Raw genomic sequence first — 17,900 nt, 5'->3', positions numbered from 1 at the left:
CCAAGTCTTGTTGCTGTTAGCATTGGTTTTAGGTAAGAAGGAAAGTTCACTGGGGGAAGACAAGAGTCAAAGCCCAGAGGAGCTCAGCCTACAGCGAGTCTTCTGTAGTCATAGGTTTCAGCTGAGCAGCTTTGGGCATACCACGCATCACAAGATGCTGTGCTTTGGGCTCTTGACACTGCCCACTTCTCAGTGTCCACTTGACTCGGTGCTTCTACATTGACTTTGGTGAGAGCTGAGCATCATTAAAGCAAGGCTGGCCTCGCCCCACTCTCTAGGAGCCTGCCGAGGATGTAAACAAGTGAGGCGGAGGCGTTTACTCTGAAGCATGCTGGACATTGTCACGACACCAATTCTGGATGCCCAGGTTAGAGTGGTCCAGGAAGGCTGGCCTTGAAGATGAGGACGTAGTGGATGGGGGAGAGTGCTCCAGAGGCAGTCACTACTGAAGAAAAGGACTGCATTCCGAGACACAGGCCCCTCCCAGTTAGCTGGAGACTACCTGGGATCCAGTGACAAATACTGGGGAGGTGCAAGCATCACGATGGCCTTGAACTATGCAGGATGGGATGACCCATGAAGCAAGAATCCCCTTCTTTCTTGTCCTGTTGGGAAGGCACAGATGGAATTTACCAGCAGAACAGGGCCAGGGTGCTGGGTACAGCAACAGGGCAAACTCCTAGGCAAGGGAAGCTGTTTGAGGGATGGAGAAGTAAGGAGGGGTAATGGTAAGGCTGGGAGATAGGTTGAGCTTCTGAGTTTGCATAAACGATGTCATAGATCTAAGATGATGGAGATAGGATGGTCTCTCGCACTCTGAGTCACTACTGTACTAGCACAGGAGCGTAGGGAGGGGGCACATGCATGCTAATGGAATTAGTTGCTGAGGGGCTTTCAGCTACCAGAGGCTCCCTGGTAGGAGGCTGCCTCTCTTCTGACCCCTCACTAATATTACCAGGATGGGTTGAAGGGCATTGGGCCGGAGTAGGAGTTCTGGGACTTGAACTAGACACCTGACCCCTTGAGTGGTGGTGTATGGTTGTAGAGAGAAGCCTTTTTCTTGTCTGCCGCTTTGGTTTTTCCCCACCAGTCACCTGGGCTCTGCCGTGTTGTAGTCCCCCAAATAACACACAAGGCGCTGTATTAATTATGAAGCTGTTGGCCTTGCTTGTTTTTTACTGGCTAGCTTTGACTTAAGTATTTACCCCATAATTGTTAATCTAACTTTTCTCTTACCGGAGAAAAGTTCCGGACATCTTACTTCTCTGGCGGGCTACATCGTGGCTCCTTGTGTTTCTCCTTCCCAGAGGCCTCCTGGACTCCTAGTCCCACCTATCTTGCTTCCCTATTGGCCAACAGTCCTTTATTGACATATACACAGGACTTCCCCATCATCTCCTCTTTTCTGTCTAAACAAAAAGAAAGGTCTTAACTTTAACATAGTCAAATTATATATAACAGAACAGTTATCAAGTAAGAACACAGTTACAATATTTTGTCTATCAATATTCAGCAAGATTTAAAGAAAATATCATCCATACCATCCTTGTGAGTCCAAAGTTCTATATGTAGCTTATCTTTTATCATAACTAAGGAAAACTGTAATTATAACTATCTGTCTTCAACTCCATCAAAGACCACAGAAGGATAATACATAAACACTAGGATTGACAGAGATATCTTGCTGCCTGGACAGTCACCTGAAGTTCCTCTGTAATGTTGGGGCATTCATCTTCAGCCCATAGGCCACAGTGTGTCTGGAACAAGAAGGGGGAGGTGTTTACTCTGAAGCAGGAAATTTCAAACTGTACATCCGCATCAGCAGTCTGTCAGTCATTTTTCTGTGTCCTGTAGAAAGTCTCGTAGACTCTTCCATGAAGCAGGAACCCTGAAGGACTATTTGAGTTCAGCAGTCACTTTCCTGTGGGTCCTCCATATCCAGTTTATACAGCAACAGTCCAGCAGTCTAGGCAAAGGCAGTTTCTTGCCCAAATGGCTAATCTTGCCATGTTGAAAGCAAACTCCATAACGAGTTTCTTCGATGCCTATCTTCCTCTCAGACGTAATTGGTGATGCCAGGAGCAGACATTTCTCATTGTTAAGAAAAACCCTAAACCATTTAAAATGCCATTTTCTGAAGGTCTTCGAAAGGTTTGAAGACTATCTATATATCTCAAATACATCTCTATATATTTAGAAAACCTAACTTACCTAACTATAAGTTCTGACTATTATAAGTAACTATCTATAATCTGTATTTAATTATGCATTATGTTTTAAAAGATTAATATAAACGCAATACTTTGCTGGGTTTTTTTATTGTTTTGTTTTTTTGCTTATGCTAAGTCAGGAAGACTCCCTTAAGCAAGCCGTGTGAGTCTCTGCTTGTCGATAGCAAAACAGAGCCCACCTGAGAAAATGCTGCCACCAAGAACCCATACTTTTCTCCGTTCTTTTGTTTCTAAAATTCCTTTAAAGCTTTTGTTGTTCTATGTGGAAATTCATGATCCCACTCCTGATCACCAGGTGGTGATTCAAGAAACCCCAAGGCCAAGTTCCCAGAGCAAGGGAGATTTCTTTGCCTCAGAGGAACAAAGAGCAGGGAAAAAGAGACAAAGACAGGAGATCAAGGACAAGGCGAAGTGGAAGGGACAGGAAAGGGGGCAGAGGTATTTGTCCCAGAGAGATAAAGGCCGGCCTCTGGATATAAAGGAGACAGATGTGGCAGAGAGAAAAAGGTCGGCCTCTGGATACAGAGGAGACAGATGTGGCAGAGAGATAAAGGCCGACCTCTGGATACAGAGGAGACAGATGTGGCACATAGGCGAATGGCAGGTGACAAAGGGAAAGGGGGCACCCAGTATTAGGATGAGCTGTTTAATTTTAATTGTGCATGTTAATTAGGTGAGCCAAAGGGGACTTCTAATTGCTGGGCTTCTGTACTTTGATAGGTGGACCTTGGTAGTCAGCCTCAGGAGGAGAAAGTGGCCAAATAAGGGAATGGAGCTTAGCTGCTGCTTCAGGAATGTGATCTAAGGGTTAGCAAGACAGCGGGGGGGGGGTCTGCTAGAGCCACGGTTGTCACGCTCAGCCTGTGTTTTCCAGGCTTGGGCCTGCTAGAGCCCTTCACCCTGAGGAGCTCAGGACTTCTGTGGGTCCTGGGCCTCTTGTTGCTGACTCTTTTTCATGTCTGACTCTTTCTTCTTCCCCTTTTCATGTTCCTCCCCAGCCCCCGATGCCCCCTACACCCACTGGAAGCAGACCGTCTTCTACTTGGAAGACTACCTCACTGTCCGGAGAGGGGAGGAAATCTACGGGACCATATCCATGAAGCCAAATGCCAAAAACGTGGTGAGTTTGAGGGAGCCCTGCACAGCAGGACCACTGAGGAGGAGGGTCACATGAAGCAGCTGACTCCCAGGGGGCTCCCACAAGTCACTTGCTCTAATGTCTTGTGTCCAAATGGAAACGCTTCTGGGGGAGACAGACATCAGCTGTGTTTGCATGTGACCAGGCCTAATTGGACAACCTCAATGTTGAGTCTTTCAAACCCCAGTGGCTAGAGGCTTTCTGGACTCTGAACTCAACCTTGAGGACAGCTCCCAGAAGCCCACAAGAGAACCTTTGAGAATGGATGTTGCATAAATGGTCTCTGCTTCATTTAGGGTGAGCTGAGCCAGTAAATGCAAGTGTCTGGTATAGAGGGAGTGTTTGTTGGGCATTTCTCCAGCTAGCCTGGTGGGACCTTGCTGAAGTGTCCCTTTATCCATCTGCACAGACACTGAAAGTCTGCAGGGAGGTTGAGGGTGATGTCCAGTCAGACCCAGCACCCACCTGGACCAAAGAAATCCCGGGACTGCTTTCGTGTGCCGGCAGGAAGGCTTAGGTTAGATGTCACAGCCCTCCTTGTGAGGATAATGGGGGAACCAGAATGGATTCCTGTTGACTGTCCATGGAGACTCCTCAGCCAGGAATGCCATGGCTGCCTGTCCCTGTGGCTCCAGGAGAATTCCTATGCTGGGAAGGGCTGTGATCTGCCACCCAGACTCATACTGTGGCCCCTTGCTCTTCCTTCACAGCGAGACCTCGATTTCACAGTAGACTTGGATTTTAAGGGACAGCTGTGTGAAACATCTGTATCTAACGACTACAAGATGCGTTAGCACATGTGGGAAGCTGCAGAGAGCAACAAGGAGAGGCACTCACTTCCGTCTGCCACGCTGCCCCAAGGAATACCGTTAGGAGGACCACACTGGACAACCAGAGCTTTCCACTCTGCCTTGAAGATTGGTGAACTTGCCGGGGCTCTCCTGGACCCCACCATGACAGCGAGCCTCCAGCTCCTCCACTCCGCCCCTGGAGCCTCTCACAGAGGCTTTGTTGTTGCCTGTTGTGCTGTGGTGGGGGCTCCGAGGATGGAAGCAAACCCATGTGCCCCCATTGTCCCCTAAACTGACTCCATGGATCTTCCAAGTTTTGCATGCTGCAGACATCTAGGACAGACTACTTCCACTAGAACCTGGAGACATAGTGTCTTTGATAGCATAAGCCAGATTTTCTGTCTGTGCAGTGGTGTGTGTGAGTGTGAGTGCGTGTGGGTGTGTAAGTGAGTGTGCGTGCATACAGCATATACATTAATTTACCTGCCCACAAACATCTGTATATGCATGCATATACAACTAAGTGGGCACACTTGGGTGTTCATTCTGAGGGGTGTGTGTGCGCGCGTGTGTGCATGTGAGTGTGGGGGTGTGTGCCTAGAATCTATATTACTCTCAGAGGAGGTTCTGTTGCTTTTGAATAGGAATTTGTTTCGTGATTAGTTTTCCCCATCCCGATCCCTTAACAGATGTTACGCAGCTATGAAACATTCTGTGTACTAGCTCTGGTCTCGTTTTGACTAGACTGTGGCTCTGATTCCTGAGTACAGTACCACGGGCTCTGTGGGCGCTCAATAAACACACATGAGAACGAAGCAATATGGGAGACCTGTGTTCCTGGTGCTGTGGGGTGTAAGGGTGGGCGCAGGGGGCGCAGGGGGTAGTAGGAAGCCACAATGCGGCAGAGCATTGTGGAGTGCAGTCCCTGTTGTGTTTATGTTTGCTCATTGGAAATAAGTTCCAAGGAAGAAGCAGCTGGGAAGTTGAGCCAGTCCTAGCACACCTGTCTGTAGATTGTCTAGGTCCTGCCATGAGGGGACAAGAGGATCCTGCAGCTGTGGAGGTAAGGATGCTGGGGAGGAGGACAGGAACTGACCGATAGTGCTATACATAGAGCCAGGAAGCTACCTGTCGTCTGAAGTCTGAAGGCCCTTGTCTTTGTACGAAAACAATTTCCACAGGATAGAAACCCAGTGTGCTGTGTCAGACTTGGTGGGATACTTGGTCTTTGTTTCTATTATTCTTTGGCGTCTGGACTATCATCTGTGTTGTCTCCCATGGGAGAGACATTCCAAGTGCTGGGAAGGAAAGGGATCCATTGATGGAGTCCATTGTGGAGTGATGGCGCCCAGGAGGGCTCAGATGCACAGGGGCCTTGGACTTGGCTGTGCATTGTAGAGGCATGCTGGTCACAGATTGCTCCAGGTAGAGCTGCCGAAGTAGAATGAATTCCAGGAGGTGGTGACAGGGACGACATATCCCAGCATGACCTGACTCTATGAAAGGATCCCACAGCCTTCTTTAGGACCCCAGGCTTCAGTCCCCTGAGTGCTCTTCAGAGGGGTTTTAACATTCTTCTCTACTTTCATAAAAACCAATCTAGAGGGACTATCTATCTAGACAGCACCACACTTGCATAAAGTCTGTGGAAAGTCCTTGGCTAATGGCAAACAAACCCAATGGCTGTCTCTTTTGTTTCTAGAACTCTCTATTATGAATTTTGTCAACTTCCCCAAAGCCTTGGAGATAGATGCTACAGCCTTATCACCCACTTTGTAGCTGGCATGTATTGGGAGCTGGGGTGGGGGGGAGAGCCACGGAGTTGAAGCAGAGCTGGAGCAGGCTCCAGATTATTCCCACATGCCCTCCCTGCCCTGGGCTGATTCTTCAGAGCCTTGACATAACGTGTGAGACTTTGGTTGTGTTTAGAAAAAAATCATTGAGAATTATATAATAATTTAATATGCCTGTGCCAGTCAAGAAAAATAGAGAAACTTAAGAGGAGGGCACTTGAGTTAGAAAAAGAAATTTAATTGAAAAGGGGCATTTTGAGGACATTATAGGGCAATCTGTTGGTGGGTTTCCATTACCAAGGTGCTTGGAGAGGTCCTGAGTTCTACCTACTGCAAGGGGCCTAGCCTTGAATCCCACTTGGAGGGGATGCTGCCACCAGGGGAAAGTCCCATGTTGCCAGAACCCATAGGATTCAACAGAATAGCCATCTTGTGGGAGTTACAGGTATCCATGACACCATTTCATCCTCTCCAGCTGTCAGAGGGCCATCCCAGGCTTTCCCTGATCCCACTCCTCATTTTCAGCCTCCTGGGTGGCCTCAGACCCTGTCCTATGGCCATCACTCTCTGCCCATGGACTCCAGAAAGGATAAAAATGACAGCTATTTCCCCTCCTTCTAATGGGAGACTCCAGTGGGAACTGCCCACGTTTTTGTTTTTGTCTTGTTTGGGTTTGCTTTGGTTTGGTTTTCTGATTCTGTGAAAATAAACCATGTCTGCTTTGACTGTGTTCTAAATAGAAGTCAGGGTCTAAGATATGGTCCTGGGGTGACAGACAGCAGAGGTGCTGTAGAAATGAGGTCACTTGAGAAGTCCACCCCTCATCCAAACCCATTGCTTTTGTTGTTGCTGAGGCTGCATGGAGGCTAAATAGTGGCCCTCTCTCCTGTCATTCTTCTAGAGAACTTCCACAGATCCATAAGCTGGGGTCTGCAGTGCCTCTTTCACCATTGTGTGTGGTAAATATAGTCAAACATGGGCCCCTGGGCATACTCTGAAGTCCAGGGATAGAAGCTCTCTCTCTCTCTCTCTCTCTCAGCTACAAACTACAGGTTCTGAGGGTGGGACTTCTGTGAATGAACAGAGTATAGAGCTGGAGCATCAGGACAACAGCAGAGTTTGGTAAACCCTCACTCCATGCAATGGTTCCCATGGGCCTGCCCAGGCCCTTGGCCTTCCAATTCCTCGAGAAGCTGACATTTTCTGTACTTTTATAAGCAAGATGGACCATGGAGGCCTTCTTCTCTGGAGACTATGGGCGGATATAAAGCCTTTGCCAGGCCCACCTAGTCCCCACCTCTATAGCTCTCCTCTCACGATATCCCTGGCACCCCATCTGTAGGCACTGCCGAGCTCCAGACCTCAGCAATGGTGTGGGCTGTCCCCAGGTATCCCACCCACCCACAGTGGCTGGAATACGGTCTGTCTCCAGCAAAACTTGAGTGGGTGCTTGGTCCTTAGTGAGACAGTGTGCATGGTAGTTTCACTGTGGACTGCAGCCCTGTGAGTGGACTGTTGATTTTATCATGCCAGTGAGTTCTTGCTCTCACTGAACTGGATGGTTATAATGGAGCTGGTTGGTGCAAAGCAGGATGGAGGATGCAGGATGGAGGATGCAGGATGGAGGATGGAGGATGGCCGCTCACGCTGCATCCCATCCTCACCCATGCTTGTTTTCATGCTGTCCTTCAGGAACGGAAGCAGCATGAAGTCCTCACCAACACCATGAACTGCCCAGCTTCCAAAACCATGGAATCTCTGTCTGTCTTTCTCTGTCTCTGTCTCTGTCTCTGTCTCTGTCTCTGTCTCTGTCTCTGTCTCTGTCTCTCTCTCTCTCTCTCTCTCTCTATATATATATATATATATATATATATATATCTCCCTCCATCCCTCCTTTATCCAGTCTCAAGTATTTTGTTACAGCAGCAGAAAGGGACTAAGATACTATCCCTGGGCCATGTTCAACTTGCTTGGAGTCCATCCCAGGCCTGGAGGCCAGTTTGGATCACTGGTGTCTATCTGTTCTGTCTTGTTTGCCTCAGCTGTGCTCCACCCCCACCCCCAGGTCTCAGAGTCTAAGACTTCTCTAATGTGTTCATAAAATATATTTTTCTAAGATACTCAACAAATTCCAGCTGGTTTATGAAGCCTTCTTTCTAAAGGAATATTATTCTTAATTCTTACTACCTGTCTGTATGGGACCTTGAACGTCCATTCCTCAGACATCTTATTTCTGAGGACAGTCATACTTGGTTGCAGAGTGGGGGCTCCCTAACTTGCCTTTTACCCTTGGGCTATCAACTATTGTACTAAATCTGGGCCTTTTATCTTGTGACTTCCAAGAGAACCCTGCCTTCTGGCAGCTATCATCTGGAGTTGGTCCGGAGCTTCCAAGGTCTCTGGCCCAAAGGAAGCCATCAGCTTACACTGAGCAACAAATCAGACACAATGTATCCACTAGTTTTTGGTTTTTTTTCTCTTTGTGTGTGGAGGGTGCTGCCAACCAGATCCCAAATAAATACATGGAGACTTATTCTTACTTATGAATGCCTGGCCTGTTTCTAGCTAGTTTATCTAACTTAAGATGACCCATGTCTCTTCTTCTACATTTTGCCTCTGGGATTCTTCCTTTATTTATTCTATAACCCTTTCTTTACTTCAGAGACTTCCTATGACCTTGGGGCAGGTCCCAGTGGTTTAAGAGTGCCTGGGTAGTGCCATTCAGTGAAGATCAGGAGTGTTGACTTACTCACTTAGCATTGGAATTTAGGGCAGGTACCTCTTCCCAGGGGAATTCTTCCCCTAGGCATTATATTAGCTTCAGTTAATAATGTACTGAGTTTGCATATACAGACTACTTGTGCTTTTTGATGCTCAGGGTTAGTGTCTCAGCACTCCATTCTGGAAGCCAGCTGTGGGAGCAGGGCAGGGACCAAGATGAGAACTGAATGCTGATGGGCCATACCAACCATGTAAGTCCCTGAGATAGTTTTGGCCAGTTTTAAAGGAGATGACCAGTCAATTTCCAACTGTCAAAAATTACTGTCAGCCCAACAGAGGCACATTCACATGGCATCATGTGTCAGAAGAGCTGGAAAATCAGAAACACAGGCAAATTCTCTATGACCAGGAAAGGCCACAAGGCCAGGGAAGGATAGAGTCAGCCTCCTGGGACCATTGTACAGGAAGAAAAAAATCAAAGCCTAAAGATATAGGGACACAGTACCGTGACAAATAACTGATACTATGACAAAAATACTTGAGATGACCAACTTAATAAGAAAAAAGATTGTTTCAGTTCATGGTTTCTGAGGTTTTAGTACATGGCTGCTTGGTCCTGTTGTCTTTGGACCTGCAGCACACTATAGTGAGGGGTCCAAGGCAAAGCAGTCTGCTCCCCAGTGTGACTAGGAAATAGTAATAGAGACAGGAAGAGGCTTGGGCCTCAGTATCTTCCTACAGCCATGCCCCCAATAATCTGCCTTCTTTCTATTATACCCCACCCCTTAAAGGTTTTGCCACTACCCATAACAGCAACACAGGCTGGAGAACAAGTCTTCCAACACATGGGCCTTTGGAAACAACTCTCCATATCCAAATCACAGCAGTGCTATTCAGGAAACCTGCTGGCTTGGGAGTGCTGTGCCACCATGAAGCACAGATCCAGTCAGAGGTAGGAGGGAGGTGCTCTTGTGTCTGTCTCATGGATGCAAGGCAATGTTCCCAGGAAAAGCATACAGCACCATCCCATCTTCGGCAACATGGTTGTTCTCAGTCCCCATTAGAACTAGGAGATCCGCGAGACCTCTCCCAGCATCCTCCATTCCACAGACATTATTGGAGTTGTGTCTCCATAGAAGACTATATACTGTGCAGAGGGTGTAGCTGTGGACAAACCAGACACCAATGTGCCGTCCTGGGATTCCCTGTGTCTGGGATCAAAATCGTGAAAGAGAAAGTATAGCAGCAGAGGGAGCATGAAGCTGTGAGGCCCAGTGTAAGATCAAGAGAGCGCCTGTCCCTGAGGACAGCTTTAATCTGAGAGTCAAAGGGGGAGGAGGACAGAAAGGAGGGTAGAAAGTGTTGGAGGATAGGTTGAGGAAACATTCATTGCAAACAGCATGTGCCTAGCTGAGGGAATCCAAGGGGTTTAGTTTGTTGGAAGCAACCATATCTGAAGAAGCAGAGTGAAGAGAGGTGAGGGAAACAGTCTGCACACCAAGGTCAAGGGCCCTGCAAACCATGTCAAGGACACTTATTCCTTTGGCAACAGGAAGACACTGAAGAATTTTAATCAGGAATGTGACAGCAAAAGATTTGCATGTCACACATGCACTCCATCTAATGAGCTCAATTTGCAGCCATTTCCCCTGGAAATTGGTGATGGGCTTAACCCATTGCCATCTTGAGAAAATGAACCTGTAGGAAAGGGGCGCTGAACAGCTGCTAAGGCTCCAGGACCTGAGGAGAGGGTGGCAAACCAGGCTGCCTTTGGTTGCTGGGCTTACAGATGGATTCAACCAAGAATGCCCTGGTTTGCATGTGATGGGCCAGCTTGTATGACTTCATTTGCATTGTCCTTTCTAGTGAGTGTTACTCTGCTCCTCGGCAAGGATGGCTTCCCCTCAGCTCAGAGAACATAACTGTCTGGGAGGTGGAAGGTGGTCGGTCAGTAGGATCTGTGAAAGGCTAGATCTGTATTTGGGAACTGCTGGGATATCTTCAAGCCCTGGGCAGCTGTTTCCAAAGAAGCCATTGCTTGGCATCACTTTCAACTCACAGAGCATACTCTTGAAGCATCTTTCAGAGGCTCTGCGGGTCATAATGGGTTTGTGATATGCTGACAATTGCTTTCTGGCCATGGTTGGTTAGCTCAATTGGATAGCACATCGTGCTTGAAGCCAAAGCTCAGGCTTCACAGACTCACAGCTCAACTTCACAGTCATGGATGATGCTGGGAACTCTTGCCAGCCTTGCAGATAAACAATCCTGAGGTAGAAGCCTGGCTCTTCCAGTGCGTGTCTGTGAGACCTGAAGCAAGCTCCTTGGCTTTTTGTGTTTGCTCCTCTGTGGCCTCTTGCCCTGTTAAATGGCAATGATAATAACCTTTTTCCTCCTGGGGTTGTTACAAGTATGATTCAGCATGAGGAGAGGGCACCTGTGTGGTGAGTGGTTCACATCATAGAAACTGGAATTCTCCCTGTTATCAGGACCAAAAGCTTCAGGTGAGAAGGTACAGAGGAGCGGCTAGCTCCAAGACAGAGCCTCTTCCTACAGCAGGTCAGGAGGCTTCTGCTGTGAGCAAAGCTAGAAGACAGATGACCCTCTGTCACTTGGAAACAGTTCTGAAGGTGGCCTTGAAGTTTCCTGGATTGGGATCCCATGGGAGTTCAGAGCAGTCCCAGACTCGTGGAAATTGGAGATCATTAAGCACAGTCCAGGTCTGGACTTGGATGAGGGGTACCAAAACCTAGTACCACCGGGTACCTGGCAAACCTTGGAGAGCTCAGGGAATGGGACACAGCGGTAGTGAGGAGCATAGAGTGTTAAGACCGCATTAAAACCCTCACTCTCCCGTTTGAGGTTGTGTAACCACTAGCAAGCCATTAAGCCTTTCTCTGCCTCAGTTTCCTTTCTGGTAAACCCGTGATGACTCTGTTGTCCACTCCATAGTGTTATGGGGAAAGACTGAATGAGGAGCAAGCCATCCATGCGGTGGCTACTCTCTTGCGGAATGCTGCTCCACTGAGCCACATATGGGTTCGAGTCCAGGACTTGCTCAGTCCCCTCTGTGCTCCTGTACCCGTGCCCACATTTCCCATGCTGTCTCACTTGAATGCTTTTTATGCCTGTCTTCCCGCCACAAGTCAGAGGGCCTCATTTATGTTTGTCTTTCAATATTGAAGGCAGACCCTGGTTCATTCAAATACTGTTGAATAGCCAGAAGATGGACTGTCACCATGTCTCCTGTGCCACTGTACCCATAGCTCTTATTCTTCTTGGGAACCCACTGTGTGACCCTCAGTTATTTATTCACTCACCATCTCAGCCTCTGTTTCTCATTTATGAAAATGAAGGTGTTAGCCTGGAGTGATCTCCAGGTTCCTACCCAGTTGGAGGAATCTTTCTGATTCTGCTGTTTTTATTTCATCATAGCATGCCCAATCCTTTCCAAGAAGAGCCTGTCTCCTACTTTGAGGGAGTGTAATGAATGCTAGGGTTTTGTCCTCCTCTTCCTCCTCCTCCTCCACTTCCTCCTCCTTCTTGGAATGGGATGATAAATAAAGGTTCAAAGAGTGAAGGAAGTTTCTTCCAGGGCTGCTGGAGGGCATCCTGGAGGTGGTTAATGCATACCAACGGGAAATGGAGACAGGTCTGCAGAAAAGTCTTCTCTTGGCCTTGGTTTTGCTTATTAGTCTGGACTCCATGGAGATAGGCTATCTGGGAGAAAATCATTTTAATAACTGAGAGGAAATGGAATTAAGGATGCTGGCTGCTGGCTGGCCAGAGCTGGGTGACTCTTCTTTGGGGAGTTAATTTGTGTCTGCTCAGGTTGCCTATCTGATTAGATGCTCATTCATGTGTCTCTCTGCCAAGAGTTTCCACTGAGATGGTCCCTTGTGATATGGCTTCAAGGGTTTTGTGAGGGCAGAAGACTGGGGAGGTGCCAGGGTCAGGAGAAGCATAGTCAGGGATACTCGGTCTATGCAAGATGGGTGTAAATGTGGAGTGCACACAGCACCACAGAGGACTGAACCTGAGGGTCATTAGCCTCCCTATGAGGAAGGCCCTTGGTTTCCACAGCATGCTTTGGCAATGCCCTATAATCTCTACAATTTGGTGTACACCTGGGGTTTCTGTTACTTCCTCAGTGCACAAACCACAAATAGCTTTGATCAGCTAGAAACTGTGACCTGTGACCCTTCAGGTAAGCGATGATACAGGATTCTGTTTGCCTTGAGGTGTGAGGCCTGATATCACCTCATGCTGAGAAGGGGGATCAGCGTATGGTTTCATCAATGTGTGTGGTGTACCCGAGGCTCAGGGCAGGCACTGAGCTCCCAGTCCTGCATGTGGGCGGTCAGAGTGCCCTGATCTCAGACCTGGTCATGGAGTCGGCATGGCAGGTGTGGGGAGGCTGAGGACCCTGTAGCATCTACTAACCTCCTGCCCTGTTTCACAGAGAAGTCAGCAACATTCCCGTGAAGAATCAAGACTGGTTGGTCCAGACTGGGTTAGTCAAGGACAGTAACATCAAAGAGCAGATTCAAAGTCAAGGAGATGCGCACGCTTTTGAGACACTTCATTTCCTCCTAGTCCCTTCTGTTACTGTTGCTACTAATAGTAAGGTCTCTTGATAATCTCTTCAAGTTTCATTTCTTTACTTTTACATCATACTGGAACCCGGGGCTTTAGATGTATATAGGCAAGCCCCCTATCATGGTGCTATTCTCTCAGTGTTAAATATTTTTAAATGTTGCCTAGTCTGACCCCGAACTTACTTTGTAGACGACATACATCTTCAATTTGGAATCCTCCTGCCTCAGCTGCCTAAGTGACTTGGAGTATGCCCGGCCCCAGTCTGTTGGTTTGCTTGCTTTTGAGAAAGGGTCCAACTAAGCAGCTTCAGACAGTTCTGAACTTTTAAGTCTCCTGCCTCGGCCTCCTGGATGTTAGGATTATAGGAATGCCCTGTCATCTTGGGATTCTTCCAGCATTTAATTAAATCAGAATCTCCAGGTGTAGCAAGTGCCTAGGATTGATTTTTTAAGTAAGTAACGCTATCAAAAGTAGCATAAAACTCAACTAGTTAAACTCCCAGATGATTTGAGCACACACCCAAGGTTTGGGAGCAGAGCTAAGGCTCATGGCCTGGGTTAGGCAGAGAAGGGCACAGTGCAGGCTGGGTGTGGTAGGGCTGTGGGCATGGGCACAGAGCAGACTAACTAGGGGCAGTAGTGTTCTGTCCAGATAAAGCTGCCTTCCTGATTTCAATGTCAGTAGCACTAGCTGGGTCCTTGGTGGCCATCACAGGACATGCAACAGAGTCACTTATCGGACCTCAGATAGATGATACTCTGGCTGGGGGGTATGTGATTTAATTTATAGCAAGAGAAAACTGGGTTAGGCCAAAGAAAGTGGGTCATGGCCCTAAAAGGGTTCCCAGTGAATACAGTCCTTTGAGATGAGAGGATAGAGTATTGGTGACATTTCTGGGAGCTACAGAACTCTCACAGGTGCTTTACAAGGGGTAGCAGGGCTGGGGCTCTCTGGGAGAGTCATTTGAGGGTGGTACACTTCTCCGTTGGAACACCAAGTGAAGACTCTGGAAGGATGAAGATGACAAGAACAGTGGACCAGAGCCAGCAGCTGCTCGCTGACATAGCAGCCTAGGCAGGTCCCTCCTCCTGCCAGGATATGATCACAGTCCCGTGCGCTGAAGGAAATGGAGAGGGCTGGTCAGCTGGGTCTTCATGTGAAAACGATAGTAGTGGGGAGACTCCAGTGACCCCTGTGTGTAGTGGCTAGGCCTCAGACACTGGTTTTCACTCTGGGGTTCCTAAGGAACTGAGCAGTCCTCCCCCCCCGCCCCCGCGTAGACTTCCTGTGCCTGAGAGAAGAGGGATGGACAGAAGTAGAGGCATGGGTCTCATGAATGGAAACTGCTTTGGGAGGGTGGGGGGGCAAGGAGAGAGGCTTCATCCGCTTGCTTGTGTTTTCTGCATGCAAGACTCCAGCTTCTAGCATATTTTTAAATCTGTCATATGTGAAAGGCTGTTTTAAATAGGCCCATGGTGTGAAGCTGGTAATTCCACTTTCTACAATAGAGAAGGTGGCAGGGCCCTGGCGGGGACACAGCACCGCTGCCCACACCAGGAAAGCTATAGAGCTTTCCCCGGGGACACTCAGGCCAGGTGCTTCTCTCTGCAAGATGGGATCTATGGAACAGAGGGGACAGAGGATGGAGGGAGAGGACTTAGGTGATAAGGAAGTGTGTGCATCCTTTCCCTTCATTGAGTCTCGGGGGTACAGCAGGGGTATGGGCCTTGGAATTCATACTTTCCATTTCTCCCTTTCCTAGGAGCAGGGGGCCAGGAGTGTTTACTGCATTTCTGGTCAGTGTTCTGGGAGGTATTTCAACTTTATGCTCCGCTTTCTGGCTCTAACCCAACCTCTGGAGCCACTCAGAGCAAGCTCAATGCCAACATCTGCCTGTGCCCCTGGAGCATTAGCTTCCCTCTTCCTCTCTAGCCTTTCTTTGTCAGTTATGGTTCCAATGCAAGTCTCTTTAAAGCTCAGAAATTCCTGGGTGCTTTTGAATCCATTTCTGCCGTGACCAATACAGTAGAATTCCAGGAGCAACAAGAGTTGTCTGTTGATGTTGTCACTCAATACACTCTTGTATCTACTCTGGGACCTCTAGACATTCCTGTTGGCATACAGGGGTCCCACTCATAGGGGACTTGCCCTAAAATGGTGAAGGCAAATACACAGAAGCTAGTGCAGGGATAGCACGAATGCCAAGAGCCATGAGGGCCTTTCTCTGCGGGGTCCAGGCAGGAGTAGAGAGTCCAAGTGTTGGAAGAGGTCCTAAGGGTGGGAAGTCTGTGGGTGCTATAGTGCTGTGTGCATGGCATGCTCCTTGTGGGCTTTTAGGGGTTTCTTCCTCTCATGTCTTGGAACCCCAAAGGCAAGAAGTCTGCTTGTTTTCCTCTACACCTCCTCAACATCCTCATGTACTCCAAAACCAACTATAGGCAGCCTTGGGCTGTGCTTTCATATGGGAGAAAATGAATCCTTTCTTCATGTGTAGACAAATGTTCCTTAAAATGGTTTTTCTTAAATTGTGATAAAAATAAGTGCAAAGTTTAGTATAAACCATTGAAAAATGTCTAAGTCAATACCTTTAAGTAATTTACATCATCACATAGAGCCACTCCATTTCTAGAACTTTCTTACCACCCCAGTGGTAAAGTGTTCTATAAAACATGTGTATAAAGGTGGGCCATTTTAGAGCATGCTGTCTCAAGAATTTTCAGGTCCATCCATCGAGAATCTATTCTTTGCCACACCTTGGTAAACACAGAACTGAAGGAGAGCAGAATTCTGCTGGGGACATCTTGTGATTTATGATGCCAGGCCTGCACAGGTTCAAAGCACAACATCAAGAAACACAGCACGATTAGAGAAAAGTTCAGAGCTTGAAGAAACACTATTTAGTTAGTCCTTCAAGAAGTAATGGAAGTCACTTTTACCTGGGAGCCCTGCTTCTCTTAGTTATCCAGAAGTGTGTTTTCCCCATCCTCTATCCTCAAATGCTTTGGTTCCTTTTCTGGGAGGTAATGTAGTAACTATGACTTGCTTCGAGCCATTCAGTTGACTAGACTTTCTCCCTGAGTTTTCATTTGTCTTCCTTCCTCTTCTACAATGAGTAAAAGAGTATTACGACGTTACAGATGTGTAGGTGGCATCAGAGCCATACCAGGGGTTGTTCAAGGCCACACAGCTTATATGTAGGATATATTATTCTGAGCAGGCCTTTGGAAGCTGGAGAAAGCTTTCAGGATAGGCACAAAGGGGTAGAAGGACTGGTTTCATACCAGGATGGAGAAGAGCAGGGCAGGGAAGCATCTGCTATGCACAGGGCACTGAGCCCAAGTCAATTGAGCTGTTAGGCTGCCCAGGGGTAATGGATTGCCACTAGCAGCTGGGGTGGCTGCAGGGGATGAGACAGAGCACTCGGATGAGCATCACACTGTCTGAAAGGCAATCGAATCACAGCAGCTGGAACGCTCCCCAGCATGTTGTTTTAAAGCCAGAAGGAGTACCTCATCTGAACCAACTGAGTTGCCCAGCCTGTAGGCTCTGGGCCTCTAGCATGGCAGCTCCCCAGGGATGGGGTCTACTCTGAAGAAATGATGCTTTGCTCTCAATAGCTCATGGAGACCAAACTGTAGGAGTAAAGAGGAATCGTTCCACCCTTGGGAGCTCGGTGCCATGCCTGCCATTCTCTAGAGCACTTAGTCAGTGTGTGAAGAGCGTCACACACCCTGGTTAGCCATTTGACTAGCAGTATTACAGAGGGGCTGTGAGAGCCCGTGCTTGGGGCATTGAGGCACAACTCAACACTGCCCTTGGCCTGGTGCCCCTGCTTAATAAATCCCATTCCCATAGCCACATTTCCACAGGCCATGATGGAGCCCACAGCATTTTGTGTTCCACGCCCCTCTATTTCAATTCTTATCTCCACATTAAAAGCAGCAGTCCCATTCCTCTCGACTGTGTTCTTTGTGCAGTTTTTGCTTAGGAATGCAGGGTTTTATGGGTCGTACTTTTTATAGGTCAGATGGATCCAGTCATAATTCATCATGACGGTGCAGGCTCACTGGTCCTCAGAGTCCTCATTTGTAAGGAGCGGAGCTTCCTGGTACTATGACAAGTCCCCTCTGGATGTGAGCCATAGCCTTGATGAAGTCCCAGCTAGGAACAAGGGTCAGCTATTGGACCTGATTCAGCCAGGATGATAAATGGCACCACCTCACCTGTGCTCCTCAGTTTCCACATTGATTTCAGGTCCTCTGCCAAGCACCAGATGGTTTCCCCAAATCCCAACATTCCCAGCCATGTTCTTCTAAGTAGGACACTTTGATTAAATCGGCCCCACTGAATCGTGTGGTAGGTCCTTCAGTGTGGCTGCTCCTGGTAATGAATATGTCCACTAATAGAAACACCACTAGAGGTGGCTAGGGAGGGTGCTGGAGATTCAGACAGGCATCCTCTCATCCATCCACAGGGAGGGTGGGGTTAATCGATAGAGTTGCATCCTGTGGATCCTGGCTGAGCATGAAGAGAGGAGAGGCACCGTGCTCCCAGGGCCAAGGTCAGATCTGGAAGTCAAATAGGGGATTTGATTCCAAGCAACAGTCATTTAGGAATAGATTTACCA

General features: G+C 48.0%; 1 protein-coding gene across 2 annotated transcripts in view; it reads left to right on the top strand.

Annotated features, from left to right (window-relative positions):
- Positions 1-4,975, top strand: part of Prmt8 (protein arginine methyltransferase 8) — an 84,959-nt gene extending 79,984 nt beyond the window's left edge. For both annotated transcript variants that reach the window (XM_040737979.1, XM_040737978.1), the window contains 2 exons: positions 3,230-3,351; positions 4,080-4,975. In XM_040737979.1, coding sequence (XP_040593913.1) covers positions 3,230-3,351; positions 4,080-4,163 — 206 coding nt within the window. In that variant the 3' untranslated portion in view covers positions 4,164-4,975. The remainder of the gene's footprint in view (positions 1-3,229; positions 3,352-4,079) is intronic.
- The last annotated feature ends 12,925 nt before the right edge of the window (positions 4,976-17,900 follow it).

The sequence above is a fragment of the Mesocricetus auratus genome, unplaced genomic scaffold (assembly GCF_017639785.1).
Source record: "Mesocricetus auratus isolate SY011 unplaced genomic scaffold, BCM_Maur_2.0 Super-Scaffold_100676, whole genome shotgun sequence".
Lineage (NCBI taxonomy): Eukaryota > Metazoa > Chordata > Mammalia > Rodentia > Cricetidae > Mesocricetus > Mesocricetus auratus.
This window is presented reverse-complemented; position numbering and strand designations above follow the sequence as displayed.